General features: G+C 35.6%; 2 protein-coding genes across 2 annotated transcripts; one reads left to right on the forward strand and one right to left on the reverse strand.

The window, feature by feature from the left end:
- Positions 1-2,488: 2,488 nt before the first annotated feature.
- LOC110646598 (ABC transporter G family member 28) lies at positions 2,489-21,235 on the forward strand. The gene is made up of 14 exons (XM_058133405.1): positions 2,489-3,187; positions 3,531-3,607; positions 4,321-4,593; positions 4,987-5,050; positions 5,135-5,281; positions 5,476-5,510; positions 5,727-5,800; positions 6,069-7,003; positions 7,948-8,244; positions 8,856-9,347; positions 13,180-13,328; positions 13,611-13,900; positions 14,000-14,133; positions 20,803-21,235. The coding sequence occupies exons 1-14, from the start codon at positions 2,946-2,948 to the stop codon at positions 20,957-20,959; spliced, it is 3,366 nt and encodes a 1,121-aa protein (XP_057989388.1). The 5' UTR covers positions 2,489-2,945; the 3' UTR covers positions 20,960-21,235.
- A 289-nt stretch (positions 21,236-21,524) lies between these two features.
- On the reverse strand, positions 21,525-26,538 carry LOC110646599 (ATPase GET3B). The gene is made up of 11 exons (XM_021800088.2): positions 26,280-26,538; positions 24,984-25,195; positions 24,832-24,894; positions 24,563-24,673; positions 24,136-24,210; positions 23,969-24,037; positions 23,827-23,892; positions 22,734-22,808; positions 22,537-22,635; positions 22,133-22,267; positions 21,525-21,985 (listed from the first exon to the last, which is right to left on the reverse strand). Exons 1-11 carry the CDS (start codon positions 26,476-26,478, stop codon positions 21,848-21,850), a joined length of 1,242 nt encoding a protein of 413 aa, XP_021655780.1. The 5' UTR covers positions 26,479-26,538; the 3' UTR covers positions 21,525-21,847.
- Between the last annotated feature and the right edge of the window lie 133 nt (positions 26,539-26,671).

Below are 26,671 nucleotides of genomic sequence, written 5' to 3' on the forward strand. Positions count from 1 at the left end.
ATGGACTATGAATTTTTCCCCTAAGTCCCTAGTCGTGACTGTGGAATGGATTGCATGGAGCAGAAGAAGCTTGCTACCCTGCCAAAAATGAGAAGGACCTCACATAAAAGAGGGCGTCGAGGAGAAGACTGAGGAGCTACTGCAATTTTGTATGTGGAGGGAAAATAGAGACACCCATCTTGCCTATATTAAGGGCAATTTCGTCATTAAATAAAATTATATGAGTTTTTTTTTTAAATAAAATATACGCACACAAAAGCTAGTGACAGAAATATTAAATAGTGAAATTTAAGGTTAATTAATAAAAAATTGAGTTTGATTTTAAAAAAATTAATTTATCTAGGGCAATTTTGTCATTAAATAAAATTATATGAGTTTAAAAAAAATAGAATATACGCAAATATAAATTAGTGACAGGAATATTAAATAGTGAAATTTAAGGTTAATTAATGAATAATTTAGTTTAATTTTAAAAAAAATCAATTTATCAATAGAATTTAAATTTGACAATTAAATCATCACTAAATATAAATAAGGAGCAAACTTGTGAGTTATGCAAACCTTTAGGGACTTAGTTGTAATTTTCTTTTAAGTGTGTGGTTAATAAGTACTTAAAAGTCAATTTATATGTCAAAATAACTAAATTTTAAATAATTTAAAGTTTGTTAAAATGATGGTAGTTTTGGTATTTTTAGAAATTATTGGAACAATATATCTTTTACTTCGTTAAAAAAGTAGTTTTAAGAATAACTTATTTAAATTAATTTTTTTGTAAAATATCAATAATAATTAAATTTAAATAAGATTCAATAATAGGAATAATAATTTTGTTAGAATTTTTATTTTTATATATAAACCTTATAAATGCACACTCTATACAGATGATGTGGAATGTCAACACACACACCGCATTCACAAAGAATTTTTTTTAATCATACACAGTTTAGTGACGGTAATGGACCACTGCCAAAGTTTGGAAGGGGAAAATACTAAGGTGAAAAGATAACCAAAGAAAGTTAAGGCCCTTAAATGCCTCCTGATCTTTAAGGATTTGTTTCAGAAAGATTTGAACTATTTCTTCATTCATGATAAAGAAAGATAGTCCCAACTCCTTATAAATTGCCAATGTCTTACGGACTTTAACCTTAGCGTTAAGGAGAGGCAAATCATCAGAAGAAGCCACGATGTAAGGAGATATCGAGATGTCATAAATTAAGCCCTGATGGTGTGAGTTCATGCAAAAGATGTCACTATCTGCAGGCTCTTCGATTAGACTTCCAGGTGCAACTGAAGGTTTTAATCGTTTCCCTTTTGAGAGCTTTTTTCTTCTTTGTCAACTCGAGAATTTTGGGAACAAGTTGATTTGCTCAGAAATCAACATATTTTTCTTTGTTCTCTGCTTGAATAATCTGCCCACTTTAAACAGTTTTGCAAGTTGAAAAAAGTCTTAGGATGAGCTTCATATTATATTTTAAGTTATCCTTTTCACTTACAAGACAAATTAAATACTATTTTAGTCATGATTTTCTATGTAGAGTAGTGTTACTTTGTCCACAATAATATGTTTCAACTATCCCATTTAACCTTAAAATTTAAATTCTAAAATTATAAACCTAAAACTCCAAGGGGATATTTGATATAAGATTAATAAGAGGTAATTATTACTTTTATAACTTTTAATCCCTTAATAATAATATTTGGATACTTAAAGAGATTAGATTAACTTTTTACTTTATTAATATTTATATTTTCTTAGGGGGTTAAATGTTAACATTAGGAGGGTTTAAGTTAATAATAAAAAGGTTAAAAATTTATAAGGGTAACATTTTATTTTTATTTTTTTAACATTCTACCAATACACATTACAAATCTAAATTCTAAACCTTAAAAATCTAAATTTTAAAAATGTAAACCCTAAACTCTATAATTCTAAACTCTAAAACCCTAAGATTATAAAATCTAAATCCTAAATTTTAAAAACCTAAACTTTATACGCTAAAAACTTAAATTCTAAAAATCTAAAGCTAATTACCTAAACTCTAAAAATCTAAACCTAAATTTTAGGGTTTAGCATTTAAATTTTTAGGGTTAAGAATTTAAAGTTTAGGAGTTTAAACACTAGAGTTTAAAATTTAATTTTGTATCATTTAGAGTTTAGATTTTTACATTTAAAATTTTATGATACATGTACAAGTATATTTATTATTCAAATCAAATGCTTTTTTTTATCTATATAAATAATAACTTAGATTTTAAATAATGAATTCTATTAACTAAATTAAGACTCTTCCAAAATTTTCTTTTGCTACCACTTAAATTTTTAAAACTATTACATTAATTACGTTTGATTGTAAAATTTTAAATTTGATAATTTTTTGAAAGGTTTGATTTGTTTTTCTAAGGAAAAAAATAATTTATTTATTAAAAAAGAGAGGAATTTGTTGTCCAAACATAAGAAAAAGATTGCCAAGAGCTTAATGGCCTCTTGCCAAATGCCTTTCCAATGGAAAATTTGAAAGAAACATGAAACATGAGAAAAAACTTTCCTTCTCGTCTCCTGCCTAATCCTTTCTTCAATTAATTAAACAACAAAAACTAAACCCCGCACAACAACATGTTTAAGAGCCGGCCATGATTGCCAAGTCGTTAAGACATACTTTCTCTCCTTCCTCCAAACACCGTTGACTTGAAGCTACCCACATGCTTGCTTCAACTCCTCTCATGACCCCAACAAAAACCCACTTCAAGTTTCAATTTTTCTGCCCAACCCTTTTCCCATAAGCTTTGGATTACATTATAGTTCAATATTTGATTCATTCTTTTCTAGCTTCCCATTTCTCATTATTGCCCAAAATGAGCTTTTTCTGTTATCTTGACAACTTTTGAGTTTTCATTGACTAGTTGAGCACAAATCCAGCCTTTTCAGTTCATTTAACTTGTCATCAATGCCGGACATGAGCAAAAAGAAGATCAAATTTAGCAGTTCTTGGTCATTGGTGTTATGGGTCATTTTTGCTTTTAGTTTGTTACGTTTCGTCCAGTGTCAGGATGTGGGTGACTATAATGAAGTCGACAATCCTGCTGTTCTTCCTCTCCTCACCCAGCTTGTCTATAGCAGGCTATCAAATTTGACTGCTGTTCTCAGTAGAGAGATCAATAACCGGTCCAATTTCTGCGTGAAGGATCCGTGAGTTTTCTTTTTCTAACTTCTGTTTCCGTTTGGTTTGTGTGAAAATATGTTGTTCTGGAATCTGGCTTGTTAATGATTAACTATGTCAACGTTTGGAAGTATGCTTCGTGTAGTGGTGCTTTTTGTTTTGTTTGGTTACTAATAATTGAAATCTTGAGCATTGACTGTGTGTGCCGTCCTTGATTTCTTGTTCTAGATTTGTTTCAGAAGCACATATTTAGGTTTTTTGCTTTTTAGTCTATAGGTTTGTTTTATTGTTTGTACCATTCCTTTTGTTTTAAGATTTGCCATGTCTGCGGAATGCACAATGGGGTTAGCTTAAATGTTTATTTTGTTTCAGGGAAGCTGATTGGAATCAAGCATTCAATTTTTCTTCCAATTTGGATTTCTTGGCTACTTGCATTCAAAAAACTAAAGGTACTACAGACAAAACATATTGCTTCCTGTTTGGTGCTGAGAAAAGTGGAACAGAAAGGAAGAATTTGCAAAATACTTTAAAACTTTATTCTCTTCTAGCTCTCATTCGGCTGATAGTAGTACAACCAGACTGATAACTAATTTAGCTGTGGTTTTCACGTCCGGGTTACAAATCAAAGGAAAATAGAGTTTGAATTACGTTATTTCTGTTTGGTTTAGCTTCCTAGGTGTGGAAGGCTGGGCTATGCTTATTGTGCTCTGATGACATGAATGAATATTGGTTTGATGTTACAAAAATTTGCAGATGAGATTACTTAGGAACAAAAGATAAATTTCTAGGATCTTATAAGAGGTTTTGTTCAAGTTGATTTTGCTAGATGTTGCATGTTGCTTTCTTTTTTGATGAAATCTACGTAATTATGTGGGCTATTTAGTTCATCAATTAAGTGATGGTAATTTGTTGTTGGCACCACCACTACTGTGTTCTATATTTTCCACTGCCTTCTGCAAGTTGCTAGAAGTATATAATTAGGCCAAAAGGATTTGTGTTTTAAGGAAGCTAAGAGATCATGGGCAGAACTGTGACTATGTTATTTGTTGATATTTTTTTCCCTTTTATGTGAATGGAAAAATTCTTCTCTGATATGATTTTATAATACTGACATATTGTTTGGTTTTCTCATATGTTCTGGTTGATTTGTTGTGTTGAACAGGAGATATCACACGAAGGATATGTACAGCAGCAGAAATGAAATTTTACTTCAATAGTTTCTTTGAGCCATCAACACATGACAATTATTTGAAACCTAACAAGAACTGCAATTTAACCTCATGGGTTTCTGGTTGTGAGCCAGGATGGGCTTGCAGCGTTGGTCAGGACCAGCCAGTTGACCTTGAAAATTCACATAACATTCCTGCAAGAACTCGCAACTGTCAGACTTGTTGTGAGGGTTTTTTCTGTCCTCATGGTATTACATGCATGATACGTAAGTATTCGAGAATGCTACAAATTCTTTCTTGCTAGTTCATATGGGAATTGAGAATCCTTCAAATGCTAATTTAACTTATTTGGAATTGCTGTGAGTATTTGGCGGTACTAAGTTCTAGGTGTTATATATCTTTTTGTCACCTGAAACCAGAAACTTGAATTATGATTTGTGCTTTATAATTATATATTACTAGGTCATCATTTATACAAAGCAGAAGAAGAAATGTTACTTTATGTAGTTTCTCCAGTCTACGATTTAGTTTACTACTTTATCGCTTTGTATATCCCAAGAATCAAGTTGGAATGTTGCTTGATTGATGTGTATGTATGTGTATTTTCTGGTCGATCTCTGATATTTTTCTTCTTGTGCCATTGTTATTATTTTCTGAAGCTTGCCCACTAGGTTCCTATTGCCCACTTGCAAAACTCAATAACACAACTGGTGTATGTGAACCGTAAGTTCAAATTCTAATTCTCTAATTACCATTCTATGCATCTGAGTGGCCTATAATGTGCAAAATATGTATATGACCTGGCAGATATCATTATCAACTACCTCCAGGACAGCCAAACCATACTTGTGGAGGAGCAAACATATGGGCTGATGTTGGTAGTAGTAGTGAGATATTCTGTTCAGCAGGATCATACTGTCCGACAACCGTCCAGAAAAATTCTTGCAGTAGTGGGTATTAGTTTTTCCCCAACCTCTCTTATCCTTTTGCTGGCTATGACTATTCAGTGTGATGTGTTGACAATCAGGCCGTAATATTTTAACATTGTAGTTACGACATTGATGTGTGGTTTTGATGACAATTAAACATTTCTGGCTGTCTTTCATGTTTGTTTACTGATGCTATCTCATGTCTTTATGCAATTTCAGACATTATTGCAGGATGGGTTCCACATCTGAGAAACGTAAGGATTTTATTATTCTTTTTATTTTCATCAACATTGTTATTATTAAATTTTCTGGCTGTTATGCATGTGCACATGCCTGTGCTGTGTTTCAGATTCATTGAAGGTTCAGGATTCATATACATGCCATTATTATATATCTTGTTTTTGTGTCTGGAGTTTTGCATTTCTTCTCTGCTGTATCGCTGGATTTGAACCTTGCCTATTAACTTGTAGGTTGTTTCAAATTGACCTCATGCAAAGCAAACTCTACAAGTCAAAATATTCATGCATATGGAATAATGCTCATGGTAAGTTGGTCAATTTACATCGGATGCAGTTGTATTATAACTAATCTTAGCTCCCTTCATGTCAACATTGTTAAGCTTTTCAAGTGAGACAAACGATTTTAATCTTAATGCTTGTACAACTTATCTATGCTTCCTAGAAAACTCTTAGTTTTTAATTCAGTTTTTACATAGTAATGACCTTTTTATGAAATATGCATTACATTCTTCTTTAATGCTCTATAAATTGTAGCTGCTAATGGAAGTACATGCCATTTGTTTGCTTATGCAGGCCGCTTTGACTACAGTGTTACTCATTATTTACAACTGCTCTGATCAAGTTATCACCACTCGAGAGAGGAGACTGGCCAAATCTAGGGAAGCAGGGGCAAGAAGTGCAAGGGAAACAGCAAGAGCACGTCAAAGGTGGAAAGTTGCAAAAGATGCTGCTAAGAAACATGCAAGTGGATTGCAAGCTCATCTCTCACGGACTTTTTCTCGTAAAAAATATGGAAAATATCCTGAACAGTTTAAGATTTTGAATCAAGATAAATCTGAGATGGAAGTTGATTTATATCCACCTTCACACTCGAGTAATTTTTCTATTTCTACATCTCTGCCATCATCTGCACCATCAAAAGGAAAAAAAAAGGAACCTATTGACCTCATGCAAATGATGCATGAAATTGAGGTTGACCCTGATGGTTATGAGGGTATCAATCTTGAAGTTGCTGATCCAAATACTACAGGACATATGCCAGAGGGAGAACAAATGACTACTCATACCCAGATTTTTAAGTATGCTTATGCTCAACTTGAGAAAGAGAAAGCTATGGAGCTAGAGAACAAGAATCTTACCTTCTCAGGAGTAGTTAATATGGCTATTAATACTGAAATCAAGAGAAGGCCTTTAATTGAGATTTCATTCAAAGAACTAACCCTTACTTTGAAAGCCAAGAACAAGCATCTTTTAAGGGGTGTAACTGGAAAAATAAAGCCTGGCTGTATTACAGCCGTCATGGGTCCATCAGGAGCTGGAAAGACAACCTTTCTTTCTGCTCTTGCAGGAAAACCAATTGGATGCAGGATGACTGGTTTGATTCTTATAAATGGAAAAAATCAATCCATCCACTCATATAAGAAAATCATTGGTTTTGTTCCACAAGATGATATTGTACATGGAAACTTAACTGTGGAAGAGAATCTCTGGTTCAGTGCTCATTGCAGGTATATCTCAAACTTCTTTAACATTTCAACAGTAATTTCATGTACTATTTCTCAATTCCGCATACAGAATAAATCATATTATTGTCAGGCAGTAACTATGAGTTCATGATGAATAAACAATAGCTTGAATTATATGTAGGAGGGATGCAGCTATGCAGTTGTTCAGGACTTATTATATAAGATTGCTACTTTTGAATGTTGAAATTAATATATCTAGCTTGAGGAGATTAAATAATTAGAGTGAAGACATCTTTAATTAATTCAGAAAAGTTAAAAAAAAAAAAAATCAAGTGCCCAATAACTTTGTTTGCTATAATATCATATCCCAACTTATTGGCTCAGTCTGTTGTCCTACTATCTTTAGTTTCAATAGCTTCACATCTAATCTAAGTGAAGCTACAATCATTAAATGTATGCTAAACGTAAGGTGCTTAAACTCTTTTCTCCTTGCATTGTTTCCTTCATGAAATTAAGCATCATGTACTTAGTTTTGAATTATTTAGTTTTAAGACTCAACCAGATTAACAAGTATAACTAGAATTGTGTTGGAGTTCTTTTTCAATCTCAACATTACAGGACCATAAGAACAAAAACAGAGAAAAGAAAGAGTCCCATCCCCCTCCCTGAATTTGTTGAATAACAATCAAGCATAAGACACCAGCCCACCCTCTCAAATTACTATTCCTGTGTCCATCCCCTTTGATAGAATGATCTTATCAACTTTCTCCATGTCAGTTATGGTCATCCTTCTGATGAGATATATGATTAGTTGTTCTAAGAAATTATTAAATTAATGTTCTTGCTTCTATTGTTATTTTTGCCTTTTTCTTGGTTCATCTATTTCTTTCTGCAATTTGCATGATGGCCTTCAACTAATCCCTCTGCACTTGTTGGTGCTTCTTTTTTCTATAATGGACTCTGTCACTCTGCTTATTGAAATGAAGACTATCTGCCGACTTGCCAAAGCCGGATAAGGTTCTGATTGTTGAAAGAGTCATTGAGTCTTTGGGGCTACAGACAGTGCGAGATTCCTTGGTTGGAACGGTAGAGAAGCGAGGAATTTCAGGAGGCCAGAAGAAGCGAGTAAATGTTGGACTGGAAATGGTAATGGAACCTTCACTTTTGATCTTAGATGAACCCACATCTGGTCTAGACAGTGCATCATCTCAGCTTCTTCTTAAAGCACTTCGGCGTGAAGCTCTTGAAGGGGTCAACATCTGCATGGTTGTTCACCAACCAAGGTAATTTCCATAATAAGTAATCCTCACCTTTTGATCTTTTGTTTTTTCATAATTTGAACTCACATAGTCACATTACATTCCTCTGGTTACACAAACACTGCATACCATATGAATGAGGAAAATAAGCTTATATTAACAAAGATTAGTGGAAAATCATGTGGATGGGATAGGGTTAAACACCAAATATAGCAGAATAATTATGCATATTTAAAGAAGAGCATGGCATAGGATAGATGTTAAAATTTTATTTTTGCCATTGGACAGTATTACCAATTACTATTTATTTCCTCTTGTGCGTCATTGTGATGGTTTTCTGAGATTGACCTATACTTCATGAAAATGTAAGTGTTAGAAAGTAAAATTGAAAGCTGGTTTAGAACTTTTAAGTTGACTAAACTTAGTTGTGTCATGAATGTATATGCTGTCAGATTGTAGTCTTGGTAAAAGTACTGCATGTTGTTACTGCTGCAGTCTTGTCCAAACAACTTAAATCAACTTTCAAGTGGTATAATTGGTTTATAATGACCTTTCAATTCATTTTGCATTCTTGGTCTATTTGAGTGTGGTTACTTCTACAGTAACTTTGTTTTTAACAGCTAGAACTTTTTCAGCTACACCTTGTTCAAAATGTTCGATGACTTAGTACTGCTGGCAAAAGGTGGCCTTATTGTCTATCATGGTCCAGCGAAGAAAGTTGAAGAATACTTTGCTGGCCTTGGGATTAATGTGCCAGAGCGTGTTAATCCCCCTGACCACTATATTGACATTTTGGAGGGTATAGTGACGCCGAGTCCAAGCTCAGGTGTGAATTATAAGGAACTTCCTATCAGATGGATGCTTCATAATGGGTACCCCATACCCCCAGATATGCAGCGGTATGCTGCTGGACTTGCATCCCCAGTGGACATAAATCCAGCGCATGAATCAAACCTTGGTGGTTTTGGAATGGAGGAACAATCTTTTGCAGGGGAATTGTGGCAAGATATGAAAAGTCATGTGGAGTTGCACAGGGATAAGATACGACATAATTTTTTAAAGTCCAGGGACTTGTCAAATCGGAGAACTCCAGGTGTTTTCTGGCAATACAGATACTTCCTTGGCAGGTAAGTTCTTATTAAATTATGATTTATGACATTAAGATGCGTCTCAGTGTAATACAAGTTAAACATGTATCCATGTATTTTTCTATTGTTTATATTTTGTCAAGAAGTGTCTTTATGATTGTAAAATTGTTAAACTGAAGAGGTACCTTGTAATGTACTACCCAATAATGAGACTTCTGGAATGGTTGCCTCTAAAAGGTTTAGCCAAACATTATTGCTCATCCCTACCCTATATCTTAAACTCCTATCACTAGATAAGATGTTGCTTTTGCCTTTTAGTTGGGAACTTCGTTAAAGAATATTATTATAGATTATCTTTCGAAAACATAATAATATGTAGATTTACTTATATGTCATAATGAACTCCGCCTAAGTAGTTTGCGCTTAGCCGGTCCCAAGCCCGGATAAAGGAGGAGGGTTGCGGTAGGTGACAACCAGCGTAAAAATTTCGTCACACCCTATGATATGGATTCAAATGATATAAACGTTGGGGCGTCCTCTACTAACGACGCTACATCGGGCCGGGTGTAGTGATAAATATGCAAGGGTGTAGGGCGTTCACCAGCGGCAGCGCCATCTTGCGCGCACAGGTGTGGTGTTAAGTGAGCAAGGGTTCCCACATCATGGGACGGGTGTGGGTAAAGAAGTTAGTCCATAGGATGATAGTAGAACAAATAGTGGAGCAGAACACAAGATAGATATAGAAAACAATAGAAGATATCATAGAAGGAGACCAATTAGGAAGGAGGATAGGAGGAGGATCGGGGTTGGTACTTGGAATGTTGGATAACTTACGGAAAATTGATGGAGCTTGTGGATACCTTGGAAAGGAGAAGGGTGAATATTGCTTGCATTCGGGAGACTAAATGGGTAGGAGAGAAAAGTAAGGAAGTGGGTAATTCAGGTACAAGCGTGGTTTACCGGAAATGAGAGAAATAAGAACGGAGTGGGTATAATCATAAACAGAACATTGAAAGACGCAGTAGTAGCTGTGAAAAGAGTAGGAGATAGAATTATACTAGTAAAGCTAGTACTAGAAGGAGAAACAATAAATATAGTTAGTGCTTATGCCCCACAAATAGGACTAGACAGTGAGAGTAAACAAAGGTTTTGGGAAGATATGGATGATTTAATGCAAAGCATATTGAATGAAGAGAATGTTTTCATTGGTGGAGATTTGAATGGACATGTAGGAAGTGATAGGCAAGGTTATGAGAATGTTCATGGAGGTTTTGGTTTTGGCAGTCGAAATGAGGAGGGAAAAAGCATCCTGGATTTTGCTATGGCATACGACCTAATACTAGCAAATACCTACTTTATAAAAAGAGAGTCACATTTAGTGACTTTCAAAAGTGGGCAACATAGAAGCCAAATCGACTTCCTCTTAACCAGGAAGACAAATAGAGCTCTATGCAAGGATTGCAAGGTCATTCCAGGAGAGGCTTTAACAAGTCAACATAGGTTGGTGGTCTTGGATGTCAAGTTTAGGAACAATTCAAGTAAGGTCAGAAGAAATAGTATAGCTCGAACAAAGTGGTGGGAGTTCAAAGGAGTAAAGCAAGTGAAGTTCAAAAATGAGCTTCTCGAGTCCGAAGTATGGAAGCTAGATATGGAGGCCAATGATATGTGGATACAGATGGCATCAAAGATCAGAGAAGTAGCTAGAAAAGTACTTGGAGAGTCTAAAGGACATGGACCACCCTCAAAAGAGAGATGGTGGTGGAATGAGGAAGTACAAAAGCGTTGAAGAGAAAAAGGGAATGGTATAAGAAATTACCTAAATGTGATAATAATGAGGCATATGAACAGTACAAGATAGCAAAGAAAGAGGCAAAAAAGGCAGTTAGCCAAGCAAGAGCACAGGCCTTTGAAAAGTTATATGAGAAACTTGAAACTAAAGAAGGGGAGAAAGATATTTATAGATTAGCAAGGAGTAGAGAAAGGAAATGTCAAGATCTCAATCAAGTTAGGTGCATTAAGGATAAAGAAGGAAAAGTGTTGGTAAAAGATGAGGACATTAAAGAAAGATGGAGAAAGTATTTTAATGATCTCTTTAATAATAGTCAAAATGGTAATAGCGTGAATATAGATTATAGAACAATAGAAAAGAATGTAAATTATACTAGAAGGATTCGATCTTTAGAAGTAAAGGAAGAACTTAATGGAATGTAAGTAGGTAAAGCATGTGGACAAGATGAAATACCAATTGAAGTGTGGAAGTATTTGGGAGATATGGGAGTGGCATGGTTAACTAAATTATTTAATAAGATTCTAAACTCAAAGAAAATGCCTGATGAATGGAGGAAGAGTATTTTAGTACCTATTTTTAAAAATAAGGGAGACATACAGAGTTGCTCAAACTATAGGGAATTAAACTCATGAGCCATACTATGAAGTTGTGGGAGAGAGTTGTGGAGCATCGACTACGTCATGATACTTCTATCTCTCTCAATCAATTTGGTTTCATGCCCGGTCGTTCAACAATGGAAGCGATCTTTCTCATTAGAAGCTTGATAGAGAAATATAGAGATGTGAAGAAAGATCTACACATGGTTTTTATTGATTTGGAGAAGGCTTATGATAGTGTTCCAAGAGAGGTCTTATGGAATGTGTTAGAACAAAAGAGGGTATCTATTAGGTACATACAAGTATTGAAAGATATGTATGAAGGAGCAACTACTATTGTGCGCACAGTGGGAGGGGACACAAGTGATTTTCCGATCTCAATTGGATTACACCAAGGATCAGCCATAAGCCCTTACCTTTTTACATTAGTTTTAGATGAACTGACGAAACATATACAAGAGAGTATTCCTTGGTGCATGATGTTTGCGGATGATATTGTTCTGATAGATGAGACACAAGAAGGAGTCAATAGGAAGCTAGAACTTTGGAGAAGTACTCTAGAGTCAAAGGGTTTTAAGTTAAGTAGAACGAAGACAGAATACATGCATTGCAAGTTCAGTGAAGGCCAAACTGGTGATAGGGAAGGAGTTAGTTTGAATGGAGTGGTACTGTCCCAAAGTAATCACTTTAAATATCTAGGCTCAGTCCTTCAAGTAGATGGGGGATGTGAGGAGGATGTTAGTCATAGGATTAAAGCCGGATGGTTGAAGTGGAGACGTGCCACGGGAGTTTTATGTGATCGTAAGATTCCCAATAAATTAAAAGGAAAATTTTACCGTACAGCCATACGACCGGCTATGTTATATGGTAGTGAGTGTTGGGCACTGAAAGAGTCGTATGCATCTAAGATAAGAGTTGCAGAGATGAGAATGTTAAGGTGGATGAGTGGCCATACTAGACTAGATAAAGTCCGTAATGAGAGTATTAGAGAAAAGGTAGGAGTGGTGCCAATTGAAGATAAGTTGAGAGAAGGGAGATTGAGGTGGTTTGGTCATGTGAAGCGTAGACATACGGAGGCTCCAGTTAGACAAGTAGAGCACATTAGGTTAGAGGATAGAAAGAAAAAAAGGGGTAGACCTAAATTAACTTGGAGGAGAGTAGTACAACATGACTTAGAAGCATTACACATTTCTGAGGATTTAACCCAAAATCGTTCAGAGTGGAAAAAGCGAATCCATATAGCCGACCCCAAATTTTTGGGATAAAGGCTTAGTTGAGTTGAGTTGAGTTGAGTTGAGTACTTATATGTCATAATGCTAGTTACATTTAATCAGCATTTGCGCGCTAAATAACAAGTAGCCGTAGTTTTGCCTCCAGGGAAAGGGAAGTGCGTTTTATCATATTGAGTTATCCATATAATATAGAGTGCTACCTGTTTCTGCTTTCCATTCTGTTATCCTAACTTATGATCTTCACAATCTTGCAGAGTAGGTAAACAGCGACTAAGGGAAGCTAAAATACAGGCAATAGATTATTTGATCTTATTGCTTGCTGGAGTCTGCCTGGGATCCTTGGCAAAAGTAAACGATCAAACTTTTGGGGCTGCTGGTTACACATATACCATTATTGCAGTTTGTAAGTTTGAAAAACTCTCAGTTGCTCAAGCTGTAAGGTTTTCTTTGAATTCAATTTGCTGTCTTGATTTGCAATTGCAGAAAATCAGAAATTATTTAAAGAAATTTGACTTGATTATTCTTGCTAACTCAGATTATTGTTTATCATTTGACATTGGACGGTAAAGTTGCATGGAAGGCATAAAACACAAAAACAATGGATAGTGATGTTTAGATCATTCAGTTTAGCATTCTTTTATGCACAAAATTGTTTTCTTACCACTACTTTTATTTCTGATACCAGCTCTCCTTTGCAAAATTGCGGCTTTGAGATCGTTTTCTCTTGACAAGTTACAATACTGGAGAGAGAGTGCATCTGGCATCAGCAGCTTGGCTTACTTTCTTGCCAAGGATACAATTGATCATTTTAATACAGTGATTAAGCCTGTACTGTATCTCTCTATGTTCTATTCTTTCACAAACCCAAGGTCTTCCTTCATCGATAATTATGTTGTCCTGCTGTGCCTTATTTACTGTGTAACTGGTATAGCCTATGCATTGGCTATCTTTTTTGAACCAGGTCCAGCCCAACTGGTGAGTGATGATGGTTCACAGTGAAACGATCATCTGCTTTTGAATATAGATTTTCAGATAGGCCACTATGCTCATATTGACGAGCTTTGTTTCTTGCAGTGGTCAGTTATTCTTCCAGTTGTTTTGACTCTCATTGCAACACAAGCAAACCAGAGTAATACCTTGAAGAACATAGCTAATTTATGCTACCCAAAATGGGCTTTGGAAGCATTTGTGATTGCAAATGCTGAGAGGTATGGCAATCATCTTCTTTGTGCATTTCAAATGTATGTTATATTCATTGGTCTACATATGTATCATAAAAACATATAAAAAGATGTTTCACGTTTGATGGTTGTGTTAACAAAAATAATCTCAATGTTATACTTAATTCCATGCCTACGGGCTTAATTTTTAAAATTAAAAAAAAAATTAAAGCAAATTTTGTTATTTCTAGAAATTTATAATCATAATATACTCAACTCAACTAAGCCTTTATTCCAAAAATTTGGGGTCGGCTATATGGATTCGCTTTCTCCACTCTGAACGATTTTGGGTTAAATCCTCAAAAATGTGTAATGCTTCTAGGTCATGTTGTACTACTCTCCTTCAAGTCAATTTAGGTCTACCCCTTTTTTTCTTTCTATCCTCTAACCTAATGTGCTCTACTTGTCTAACTGGAGCCTCCGTATGTCTACGCTTGACATGACCAAACCACCTCAATCTCTCAAATTTATAATCATAATATAAAAGAAGCTTTATGTTTGAAAGTTTGGTGCTTAAATGTTTATGTTATAAATACTTCCAAGTCATAGTTAGTTTTTCTATAAAAAATTTATTGGCACATGCTACCCATCAACTAGTACTTACAAGAGGGTGTAGACCTGATAAATTTGAAAAACCTGAATCACAAGATTTTACTAAAGATGCTGTAGGAAGAGATGATTCTCATTGATTTCAATTAATCTGTACATGGGTATATATATACAATTGATTCCTATAATTGTGTTCTACTAATTAGGAAGAAATCCTAAATAAGAAATCCTAAATAGGAATACAGAATACAAAATATACAGAGAAATAATATAGTGATTGACTTTCCATAACATAGTGATTGACTTTCCATAACACTCCCCCTCAAGTTGGAGCATAGATGTTAATCATGCCCAACTTGTTACAAATGTAGTCAATCCTAGCTCCATTCAGAGCTTTTGTGAAAATATCTCCTAACTGCTCTCCAGTTTTGATGTGTCATATTGTGATGATCTGTTGTTGAATCTTTTCACGAATAAAGTGACGATCAATCTCAATATGTTTGGTCCGCTCATGAAACACCGGATTAGAAGCAATATGAAGAGCAGTTTGATTATCACACCACAATTTCGCAGGCAGGGAGGTCTTAAAACCTGTCTCATCTAGTAATTGAAGTATCCACATTACCTCATATACTGATTGTGCCATGGCTCTGTATTCGGATTCAGCACTAGATCGAGAAACTACACTCTGCTTCTTGCTTCTCCAAGACACCAAATTTCCTCCTGTCAACTTTAGATCCAGCCCAGTCAGCATCTAAAAACATTCAACATTCAAATGCCCATGATTACCATATAACAAACCTCTTCCTGGAGCGCCCTTCAGATAACACAAGATTTGTTCCAAGGCTTCCCAATGAGCAACAGTTGGGGAAGACATAAACTGACTTACCACACTAACGGCATAAGCAATGTCAGGACGAGTGACTGTAAGGTAGTTCAATTTTCCTACCAATCTCCTGTATCTCTCTGGATCTTCAAACAACTCACTATCCCCTGCTAATAGTTGTAAAGTTGGAGTCATTGGTGCGCTACAAGGCTTAGCACCTAATTTTCTTATCTCTGTCAATAGATCGAGGACATATTTTCTTTGAGACAAGAAAATATCCTTCTTACTTCTCATAACTTCGATACCCAAGAAATACTTTAACAATCCCAAGTCTTTGGTCTGAAACTGAGTTTGGAGGAAGGTTTTAAGAGATGAAATACCTGCAGAGTTACTCCCAGTGATGACAATGTCATCCACATAGACTACCAAGAGAATTAGACCAGCCTCAGATTGCCTATAAAATGCTGAGTGATCACACTTACTCTTTTGCATACCAAATTCCTGTACTGCTTCACTGAATCTCCCAAACCATGCCCTAGGACTTTGTTTCAAGCCATAAAGAGACTTCCGAAGCCCACAAACTTTACCCAACTCCCCCTGAGCAACAAACCCAGGTGGTTGCTCCATATACACCTCATCCTGAAGATCACCATGAAGGAAAGCATTCTTGATATCCAATTGATGCAGGGGCCAATCATATGTAGCTGCTAAAGAGATAAACAAGCGAATAGAAGTAAGTTTAGCTACAGGAGAAAAAGTATCAGAGTAATCAACCCCATATGTCTGAGCATATCCTTTTGCTACAAGGCGTGCTTTTAACCTAGCCACAGAACCATCAGATTTACTCATCAGAATACCCATTTGCAACCAATAGCTTTCTTACCAGTGTGCAAAGGCAATAGTTCCCATGTACCATTAGCATCTAAAGCCTCCATTTCCTCTTTCATAGCATCACACCAGCCAGGATGAGACAGTGCCTCATCAACAGTGTTAGGGATAGGAAAAGAGTCTAAAGAAGTAACAAAACACCGAGAACAAGAAGACAATTGATTATAAGAAACAAAAGAAGAGATAGGGTAAGTACATGTACGTTTACCTTTACGAAGAGCAATGGGTAAGTCTAGATCAGAATCATGGTCAGTATGAGGTACAGGATCTCCCAACGAAGTAGCTGGTGGAGGATCTGAGTCAGGAATCTCCAATCTCCTGGAATAAACATGAACAACGGGAGGTCGAGTAGGTCTAGAGACAGAAGGAACAGGCTGTGGGAGAGGACTAGACATTGGTTGGATAGTATATATTAAGAGATCATCCTCCTCCCCCTAACTCTCATACAAAGATGATGGAGGAAAAAATGGAGTGGACTCAAAAAATGTGACATCTGCAGAAACAAGATAACGATTAAGAGTAGGAGAGAAACAACGGTACCCTTTTTGGAGCCGGGAGTATCCAAGGAAGACACATTTGAGAGATTTTGGATCCAATTTAGTAACCTGTGGATGAACATCACGCACAAAACAGGTACAACAAAAAATACGGGGTTCAATAGGGAACAAAGATTTTGTAGGAAACAAAGTAGTATAAGGAATATCCCCATTAAGAACAGAAGACGGCATACGATTGATCAAAAAACATGCCGTAGAAACTGCATCCGCCCAAAAGTGTTTAGGTACTTTCATCTGAAAAAGAAGAGCACGAGTTACCTCAAGAAGATGACGATTTTTTCTTTCGGCCACGCCATTTTGGGATGGGGTATCCACACAAGAAGACTGATGAATAATGCCATTTTGTGTCATATAAGGCTGAAATTGTGCTGAAAAGTATTCTTTGGCATTGTCACTTCTTAATATGCGCACAGAAATATTAAATTGAGTTTTGATTTCATTACAAAAGGCACAAAAGATAGAAAACAACTCAGAACGATTCTTCATTAAATATAACCAGGTAACACAAGAGTAATCATCAACAAAAGTAACAAAATAACGAAATCCAGTTTTAGATGTAACAGAACAAGGACCCCAAACATCAGAATGAATTAACTCAAAAGGGGATGAAGCCCGTTTATTGACTCTAGACACAGAAAGCAAACGATGATGTTTTGCAAACTGACACGACTCACATTCTAGTACTGATAAAGACTGAAATTGAGGACACAGCTTCTTCATGGTAGACAAAGAAGGATGACCCAATCTACAATGAGCTTCAAGAGGTGTTAAGGTACTGGAGCAAACAAGCGACCGCGGTACATGATTTTCCAGAATGTAGAGACCACCTGACTCGCGTCCTCTACCAATAATCTGCTTCGTCGTAAGATCCTGAAACAAACACTGGTCAGGAAAAAAGGAAACAGAACAATTTAAGGTACGAGTAAGTTTACTAACAGAAACTAGATTAAAAGAGAATTTTGGTAGACACAAAACAGAAGACAAAGAAATTGACTAAGTCGGGTTCAGCTTTGAACCCATGACACAAGAAGTAGAACCATCGGCTAAAGTAATGAGAGGAAGTGAGATTAGGTAAGCGGATAGAAGACTAGAATTACTGTCATGTGATCCATCGCACTGCAATCAATAACCCATTTGGATGAAGAAGACACAAGGCATGTAGTGGATTTACTCGACTCAATGATCGCGATGTGAGGAACCGTAGGCTTTAGAGATGCACGACATCGGGAAAATTGTGCAAAATCCTCTGCAGATACCAAAATAGTTTTCTCGGAGGAAGATATCAGAGAATTCTCTCACGCCATATTTGCCATCTGTGATCGCTGATTTTTCCTCTGAAGTTGCGGACAATTATATTTTGTATGGCCAGGCTCATGGCAATAATAACAAATGACTCCTCTTGAGTCATGATTAGAACTAGCCTCTCCATTACGCTGATTACTTCTGTTGCCTGTAATTCCTCCTCTACTTCCTCTTCTATTACCCTGTTGTCCATTTGGATTACGGCTAATAAGAGCACTACTGGCAGGCTGTGAAGATTGAGTACTCTCTGTACGAAGGACCCGTGTGAACGTTTCATGCAAAGAGGAAATCTCAGAACTGGAGAGAATCTGAGATTTAGCAGTCTCATACTCTGAAGGAAGGCCTGCAAGAAAACTCATAACAGCCAGTTGCTCCCGTTGAGCCTGCTGAACTTTCACATCAGGACTAAAAGGCAACAATACATTAAGTTCCTCATATACCCGTTTAAAATCCATAAAATAAGCCGTGAGAGACTTATCCTCTTTCTCAGCACGGTAGAATGCCTTACAAACATCATAAATACGGGAGATATTCCCTTTACCAGAATACAGAAAATCTAAGTAATCCATCAATTCCTTAACAAATTTACAGTGATTAATTAAACTAATTACCTCACTATGAATCGAGTTCCGAAGCTGCAAAAACAACCGAGCATCCTCCCTTAGCCAAGTTTGTCGTGTATCATCAGTGGGTGGATCTTTAGTAAGGTGATCATCCTTATCAATGCTACGCAAATAGACCCTAACAGTCTTACTCCACTCTAGGTAATTCGAACCATTAAGTTTGTGTTCCGTGATCTTAGTCATCACCGGAATCACATCAGAAATAACATTCTTATTGTCTGCCATTTGTTGAGACAAAGAAAACTAACCGAAACGCTAATCCAAAGTGCTTATAGCAGCAAAATAACCCAAACCCAAAATCACAAATTAAGCAAATACCGAAATAGGATCTGAGAGCCAAACCTCAGAAGTCCTTTAATGGTATACTGGATCAGGCAACAGCACACAGTGGTGGAATGAGGGGGTTGAGGCGACGCCGGCGATGTTGATCGGGGTTGAAACGGCCGGTCGGCGGCCAAGGTCTCTCCTGAGCTGGATAGTGAGAACAAATAGTCACCCTAGATTGATGACCTACTCTGATACCATGTAGAAAGAGATGATTCTCATTGATTTCAATTAATCTGTACATGGGTATATATATACAATTGATTCCTATAATTGTGTTCTACTAATTAGGAAGAAATCCTAAATAAGAAATCCTAAATAGGAATACAGAATACAAAATATACAGAGAAATAATATAGTGATTGACTTTCCATAACATAGTGATTGACTTTCCATAACAGATGCAAACAAATTACTTTTGATAGTGTTGATCACAGATGGAAGTTGCATGGTCTCAATTATGCACAAATTATTTGAGTATTTAATAGTGGTAACGGCATGTAATTCTTTATTGTACCATGCTTGGTAGGCTAGTACACACTTATTTTAGGGTGGTTGCTTCTAGGCAAACCTCTTATCCCTAAGCCGTCATTTAGGCACCTTATTAAGTTGGCCCTTAATTACATGTTGATGATATGGATGTTCCAAAGTATTAAAAAAATTATTTTTATAAATGAATAAACAACAAAATACACAATTGGCATGGGTTGGGTATAGATCAAGAGTTTTTCTTGCCTGGACCATAATCCATGCAAGAATTTTCCATGGATCAGATGGGTTTAGAAGTCGACAAGTTACTTCAAAAATGATTTAGCACTGGATTTAACTCATGACAAGAATTGTTTAACCTAGTAATTTAAAGAAAGGAAAATTTTTGTATTCTGAAAATCCTATCCTATGTATGGCTGTATGCCACCAAACCAAAGACCACTGTGGCCTTCTTTGTCTCATTTCATAACCTGAGAGTAACCTGTTGTTTAAAATCTACAATTTTACAAGAATTCAATTCAATTAATTTTTTTTTTGTCAATTCTTATGTTTAAAATGAAAGAATTCAAAAGTCATTTTCAAAGAAATAGAAATCAAGTATGATTGTGTGAGAATTCAATTGAATTCTTTTTTTGCAAAGAATTTATTCCAAGCAAAGCCTAAAGTACTGTATTCTTCAAAGAAATGTCGAATTTGAGGTGTGTCAGTCTGTCCACTCATGTTGTCTTGTAAATTTTTGGAGAATCATGCATGTTCAAGAACCAAGGAAAATGCTACTTGTGTTCACCCCCAAGTCCTTAGTATACCATACAGCTATGATGTACATATTAATTAGCACACTACACGTGACTAAAATGGATTGTATTGACTAACAAAATTGAATTACATTAAAGTTCACATTTGAAAAGAATCTGCATAACCACAGTTCCTTGAATGAGGGAATGGAATCCACTATTTTCAGAAACTGCTAAAAAGTTGTGTTCTTATAAATTTATAATGATACACAAGTCCTAGAACACAACTAGGAGATTAATCTTAAAAACGTTTCATGTTGTTGATGATGCATAGAATGATTATTTTTGTTTTCATTTCCATTCAGGTATTATGGAGTGTGGTTAATTACTCGCTGTGGTTCACTTCTGAAAACTGGGTATAATCTCCATCACTGGGGTCTTTGTATATTCATTCTCATCCTCATCGGCATGGTTACTCGTTTTGTGGCATTCTTTGGTATGGTAACATTCAAAAAGAAGTAGAGTTTCACACTTTCAACTCCATTCTTTTGGCATTGTAAACTCCTGGTATCTACTTACAAATGTGGAATTCTGCAACATCAGGAGGCAGTGCCACCTTAAAAATTCAGTACAATGATACAAAAATTAAGGGTAGTTAATGATGCATAACTAGTGCAGCATTATAATAATAGTTTGTTTTCTTAGGTTTTCTCATTTATACCATTTTAGGTCATCCATTCTTGTAAAAATAGTTGATATAATGATTCTCCTTATCTTTGGTGTGATTAAGTCACAGAATTGCATGGCTATAAATCTACTGTTCATTGTTATTACAAATTTACAAATGTTAGATGGCTTTAATTTCAATATCATGCAGCCCATTAGTACCTAAAGGCTTCTTTCCTATGGAGAGTGAGATGGCAAACTTATATTTAATCTCAAATATTTATCTCCATATTGTAGTAGTACAAACTTAATAGAATGGAACTACATGAGACATCTAACAAGCACGGATGAAAACTTCGGTGACTGGAAACAGCTGAGTTGTATCTGCTACAATAACCATGTTAATATGGAAAAAAGAACAGGCAAAAACCAAGACAATGAATTTTCATTCAATATCCATGACACAGGTTTTGCCATCCAAATTTGCTCACTGGGTCAAGTGTTACATGCTTATGTAGCTTCTTGCTTGATATTAACAGTAATGGGGGGCTTCACCTTCTGTATCTTGTAATTGCCAATGGCCAAAATGGTTTCTTAATGTAAATTTTGCTAAAAAGTGTAATGGAACTTGAGGTTCTATAAAACATAATTGTTCTGATTTTGTATTGTATCTTGGCTGCTCTATACAAGGCTACCAAAAAGATGGAAATCCCTCGTGCATTTCTCACATCATTCTTCCGATGCTCATTTCCATATAATGTCCCCCAAAAATCTAAGAGCTGGAACACCTCTGATCTCTACATCAACCAGCGGTGCTTTTATCAATGTCAAACTGGAGAGTTCTGGATCACTTTGTATCATATCAAGAGCACGCATCTGATCCTGAAATGTTTTTAGCAGAAATTGATGACATTAAAACTTGTCTTCTTGACATGAATTGCATGATGTGTTCACAATTTAAAATATCACAATTTGGCTCATACTGCTATTGAAAGCTTAAAAGCTGCATATGAAATAATATATTAATACCTTTCTTTTCATTGCACAAAACTTGCAGTCAGAGGCAGATGGAGGAAGAATTTGATTAACTATAAGTCTCTTAACAGGAACATTCTCCTTTTGCAAGGAGGCACGCAACCTAGACGACTCACTGACTGCCATTACCTAGAAAAATAGAACATGTAGTAGGTGAATTAGCTACCTAATATTTTGACATTCAAGGGTGTATTACAGCTGCAAATAGATTCAAACTGAATTATCTTTCCCCAATTCATAAGCAAAGCAGTTTTCATGAGTACAGGCCTATAAAAGAACAAATAAGCATTGTTCCATTAATGAACAAAAGAGAAGTGGTTACAACAGCAAGAAAACTCAACCTTTACTCAACAATGCATATAGAGAATGTTTAATTAATGTTCTTAAAATTTTATTACCGTGGGAATTGTAACTATGACAAACTCTGTGGAGTCAGTATCACGAAAAAGCTCACGCACTTTTATCATCCTCTCCCTCAATCGTTCCAATTTGTCAGCCTGCAAAACAAAAAATCTTATATAAATAAAAAATAAAATAAAAATAAAACTAGATGAATTAAGAGCACAAGATGTGCTTCTAGTGAATTCAGCCTTACAGCATCCTGTCGGTTTTCTTCCTGTCCAAAAACAGATTTGATGGCAGATGTGGCAGAAGCTATTTTTTGTTTAAGCTGCAATTAAATGCAAAACAATTAGTATCATTTCATGGTAACAAAATAAGCAATTGTTTCAAATATAACTCATTGTAAAAGCCTGCTAGACAATACTGGGAAAGAATGAAAATTAACCACAGTAATTGTAGACATAATTTGGTTTCCTGTACTGGCTCAACCACATTCTAGATAAAGTGATGCTGGAGAAAAAAAAAAGGCTAAGAAATGATCATACAGCATTTGCAAAAGCTATAGGATAATCAACCAACATAGCAATATTGATAGCCACATGAACAGAGTTTAGGGAAGTCTATAAAAGATCAGTCAAAGAATAAAGGAATTTGGTTTATCCTTAACTGATCTTAATAAACACAGTACAAGAACATAGTGTTGGTGACTAGCGAGCACCTCAATTAGAAAAGATTACCAACATTATCAACTCGATAAAAGTGAAGTCACAAAAAAGGGTATTAATTAGCAACAGAAAAGGTAATTATTCACAAAACAAATAAAAGGGCTTAGCCACACCCCCCCCCCCCCCCCCCTCCTCTCTCTCTCCATATCCACTCAAGCATACACCAAATCTACATTAAATGGGAGATCCAACATTAGAAATCAGCTTCCAATCTTAAGTTGTTTGATTCAACTTTTTAAACTTCACAGTTCCCCCAGAACTATAAATATCAAACTTGTGTACTCAACTGTATTAACCCAAACCCTTTTACCCATGATAATGATTTTAAGCCCCTAGAGAAATAATCCCTTCATTATTAGCTTCATTTATGCAATCCTAGATCAAATGGTAAAGATTTGAATATAGAACATTTGCATTAGAAACACAGAATCAATGGCACCTTCAGCAAGAAGTTGTGAGCATTAGTGCTTCATATAACATGAAATATAGAACGAACTGCCAATAAACTGTACCCCTCAATAACATATTACTAGACAAGAAATGAAATTTCCCAATAATTTTACAGACTTGTTATGAATTGATTTAACAAAAATGACATAAATAGGTTTTTGTTATTTCTACCTTCAATATCTTGCCTATGGATGCATCCAGGAAGTCTGGCAAGGACAAAAGTCGTAATGTATGTCCCTGAAAGGAACAATTGTGAAACCTCAACTGATTCATTTGACAAATTTTTAGATTGAAATGTGGAACTTTTGCTCACCGTGGGTGCAGTATCAAAAACTATTCGAGTAAACATGCTATATTCTTGAGATTCTAGGAATTGCATCACCTGCCAAAAGGCCCTATAATCAGCAAGGAAGCAAGAAAAGAAAAGGACAGGCCATATTCAGTATAATGAGAAAAATGAGCAAAGCAGAAAAAACATACTTTTGAAATTGCTATAGCTTCATCCAAACCAGGAGGAGGTGTGTCCAGTAGCTCTCCCAATTTCAACTCTCCCAGCTTTGTCAATGAACGGATGCAAGACATGCCAACAGCATCAAGAAACACAATAAAGCAGTCTTCAATTATATAAATATCCTATCCACTTTTATTTATATAAGAGAGCACTTCAGATTCAGAGTGCAAGGTGGAGGTTCATAATGGTATAACTGCAGTTTTTCTAACAATTTATGGCTTTACGTAATGGTGAACAAGTTTCCTATCATTGACGCAGGGGATATTGATAAAACCATAAAACAAGTATAGAACTGAATTCTTAATAAAGCTTTGAAGTCATCTGGAATAAACAAGTCAACAACAAATGAAACACTACCTAAATTTGCATTGCTGACAACTTTAGATAGAATATTACCTGTTCAACAAGCATTCCAAGGCCCATGCCTTCCATAAAATCTTTGACCCCAGTTCCTCCATCTTTCCGAGTTGCTGTACGAAATTCTTCCCTAGCCTTTTCAGGGTTTATCTGTTGTAAAACTAAAAACCTTACTCAGAATATAAACAAAAAAGCCACCATAAACTCATTAACAAATAGCTCTTTTTTATTACATGACCAACTACAATGGAGTAAAAAGAATGGAATTACTGTTATACGAAGTTTACAGGAGGGTTTGTCCCACATACCTCAAGTGCATACAGTGGGTAATCAGGTCCTTCAACAGGTACTAACGTCCCTCCAGTTAAATTCTAAAGGAGAAACATACAGATAAGCATAGTCATTGCTATATGACAAGCTGCAGTTTTTAACTGTAAAATAATCCATTGTTTAATTAAACCTGAGCAAAAGAATCACTCAAAGAATGTGCTGGGTCAGTTGAAACCACTAAAGTGGGATGCCCATTGTTTGCAAATTTTACTGCAAGTGAAGCAGCACAACTGGTCTTTCCTACTCCTCCTTTTCCGCCAAGCATGTAATACTTCCGTTGCGTCCCGGAAACCATATCATCAAATCCAGCGACATCTTCTGCTGGAGCAGCCACTGATCTCACTGACAAAAACAGTGTACAAGATATCAATATTCATCACATGCAAGTTGTCCTAATAAGTTACAAAGACAGGAACAGATGGTTGTCTAAAATACGTTTCCAAACCACCAAGCACCATGCCACACACACACACACACACACACACACACACACAAAAACACTTTAACTCACATCCCATGTTTAACTAGCAAAGTCTAGGCTGTTTATGCAGTCAATCATTCATCATCAGAAAAAAGTTAGTTACTCATAAAAGGTGAGGCCGATCAGGATACCAAAAAAGTTATTATTTCTCTACAGTAACAGTTGTGTCATGTGTTTAAATAATTACACAATTATTTTGGCATAATAGGGACTGCATTGGTTTACACAGTTAAATAAGAATGGAAAAAGGAAAAATTAAAACCGAAAAACAAAAGGTTTCATCTTCTTCCCCAGAACAATCAAATTATTAGTTTTGTACATTTATAATTTTAATATTGTTTCTATCCTTGCTTTTGACGTATGGATTGAAAAAGAGGAAAAAAAAAAAAAACTGAAAGTGTATGAAAACCCATTTAGGCCTCCTGATTTACTTTTAATTTAAAAAATGTTTACCTCACATTTGAAGCCAAAGAAGCGTGAGTTTCCCTTTTTGCCATTCCTTGATAAAATCAAAATAAGTAAACTGGAAATCATGTATTCCAGTGGCCACTCTTCTTTTCTCCTCATAATTATTGATGAATAAGAACTGTTAGATACTATATCTCTCTTTACTCTCCTAGTGTTCTCCAAATTCCATCCTTCTTCTCCAACCTTAATCACTCAAACTAAACAATTCACCAATCAGAACCACATAAATTTCTAATTCCAAACCAACGAATTAAGTAGAACAACGAGTCAAGCAGAGGCACAGTCATACAGGCAATTCATATCTCAATGAAAGAATTTCGAAATCAAGCCATCAAACTCCATAAATTGGGCCAAAAGTTCCAGTCCAAAAAAATTACACTCAATGAAATTGATAAAATGGAAATTATGTGAAAGAAATAAAAAGATAGACCCAATAAAGAATAGCAATTGACAACAATTGGGCATTGAAGAAATCACCTCGAAGTGAACTCCTGGGAAGCTTTTGCTCGACGGAGAGAGAGATAAAACTTGCAGTGAGAGAGGAAGGAGTGTGAGGTTTGGGTGCAAAAGAAAGCAATCCCACTGCTGCCATGGCGTTTCTTGAAGTGAATGACTTATGAAAAGAAAGTGAAGAAGAGGAAGGAACTACACAGAAGGAAGCGGTAGCTGTTGCCATTTTGATCCTTCTTCGCTCCCTTCTTCTGGTAATGAACAGAAGCCAGTTTTTTTTTTATTACTTACAACCTTTCATATATATATATATATATATATATATATATATATATATATATATATATTAGTATTTTAAAAATAATAATTTTAAATAAATTACTTTATTATAAAAAATAAAATAATTTAATAAAATTTAT

The sequence above is a fragment of the Hevea brasiliensis genome, chromosome 14, assembly GCF_030052815.1.
Source record: "Hevea brasiliensis isolate MT/VB/25A 57/8 chromosome 14, ASM3005281v1, whole genome shotgun sequence".
Taxonomy (NCBI): domain Eukaryota; kingdom Viridiplantae; phylum Streptophyta; class Magnoliopsida; order Malpighiales; family Euphorbiaceae; genus Hevea; species Hevea brasiliensis.

Excerpts from the sequence above, each read along its gene's own strand:
- LOC110646598 (XM_058133405.1), top strand. The coding sequence starts at position 2,946 with ATGCCGGACATGAGCAAAAAGAAGATCAAATTTAGCAGTTCTTGGTCA. Across the intron at positions 5,282-5,475 it reads AAAAATTCTTGCAGTAGTGG|ACATTATTGCAGGATGGGTT; the intron begins GTATTAGTTTTT and ends ATGCAATTTCAG. Across the intron at positions 9,348-13,179 it reads TACAGATACTTCCTTGGCAG|AGTAGGTAAACAGCGACTAA; the intron begins GTAAGTTCTTAT and ends ACAATCTTGCAG.
- LOC110646599 (XM_021800088.2), bottom strand. The coding sequence starts at position 26,478 with ATGGCAACAGCTACCGCTTCCTTCTGTGTAGTTCCTTCCTCTTCTTCA. Across the intron at positions 23,893-23,968 it reads TTTTTGATACTGCACCCACG|GGACATACATTACGACTTTT; the intron begins GTGAGCAAAAGT and ends TGTTCCTTTCAG. Across the intron at positions 22,268-22,536 it reads TCATAGTTACAATTCCCACG|GTAATGGCAGTCAGTGAGTC; the intron begins GTAATAAAATTT and ends CTATTTTTCTAG.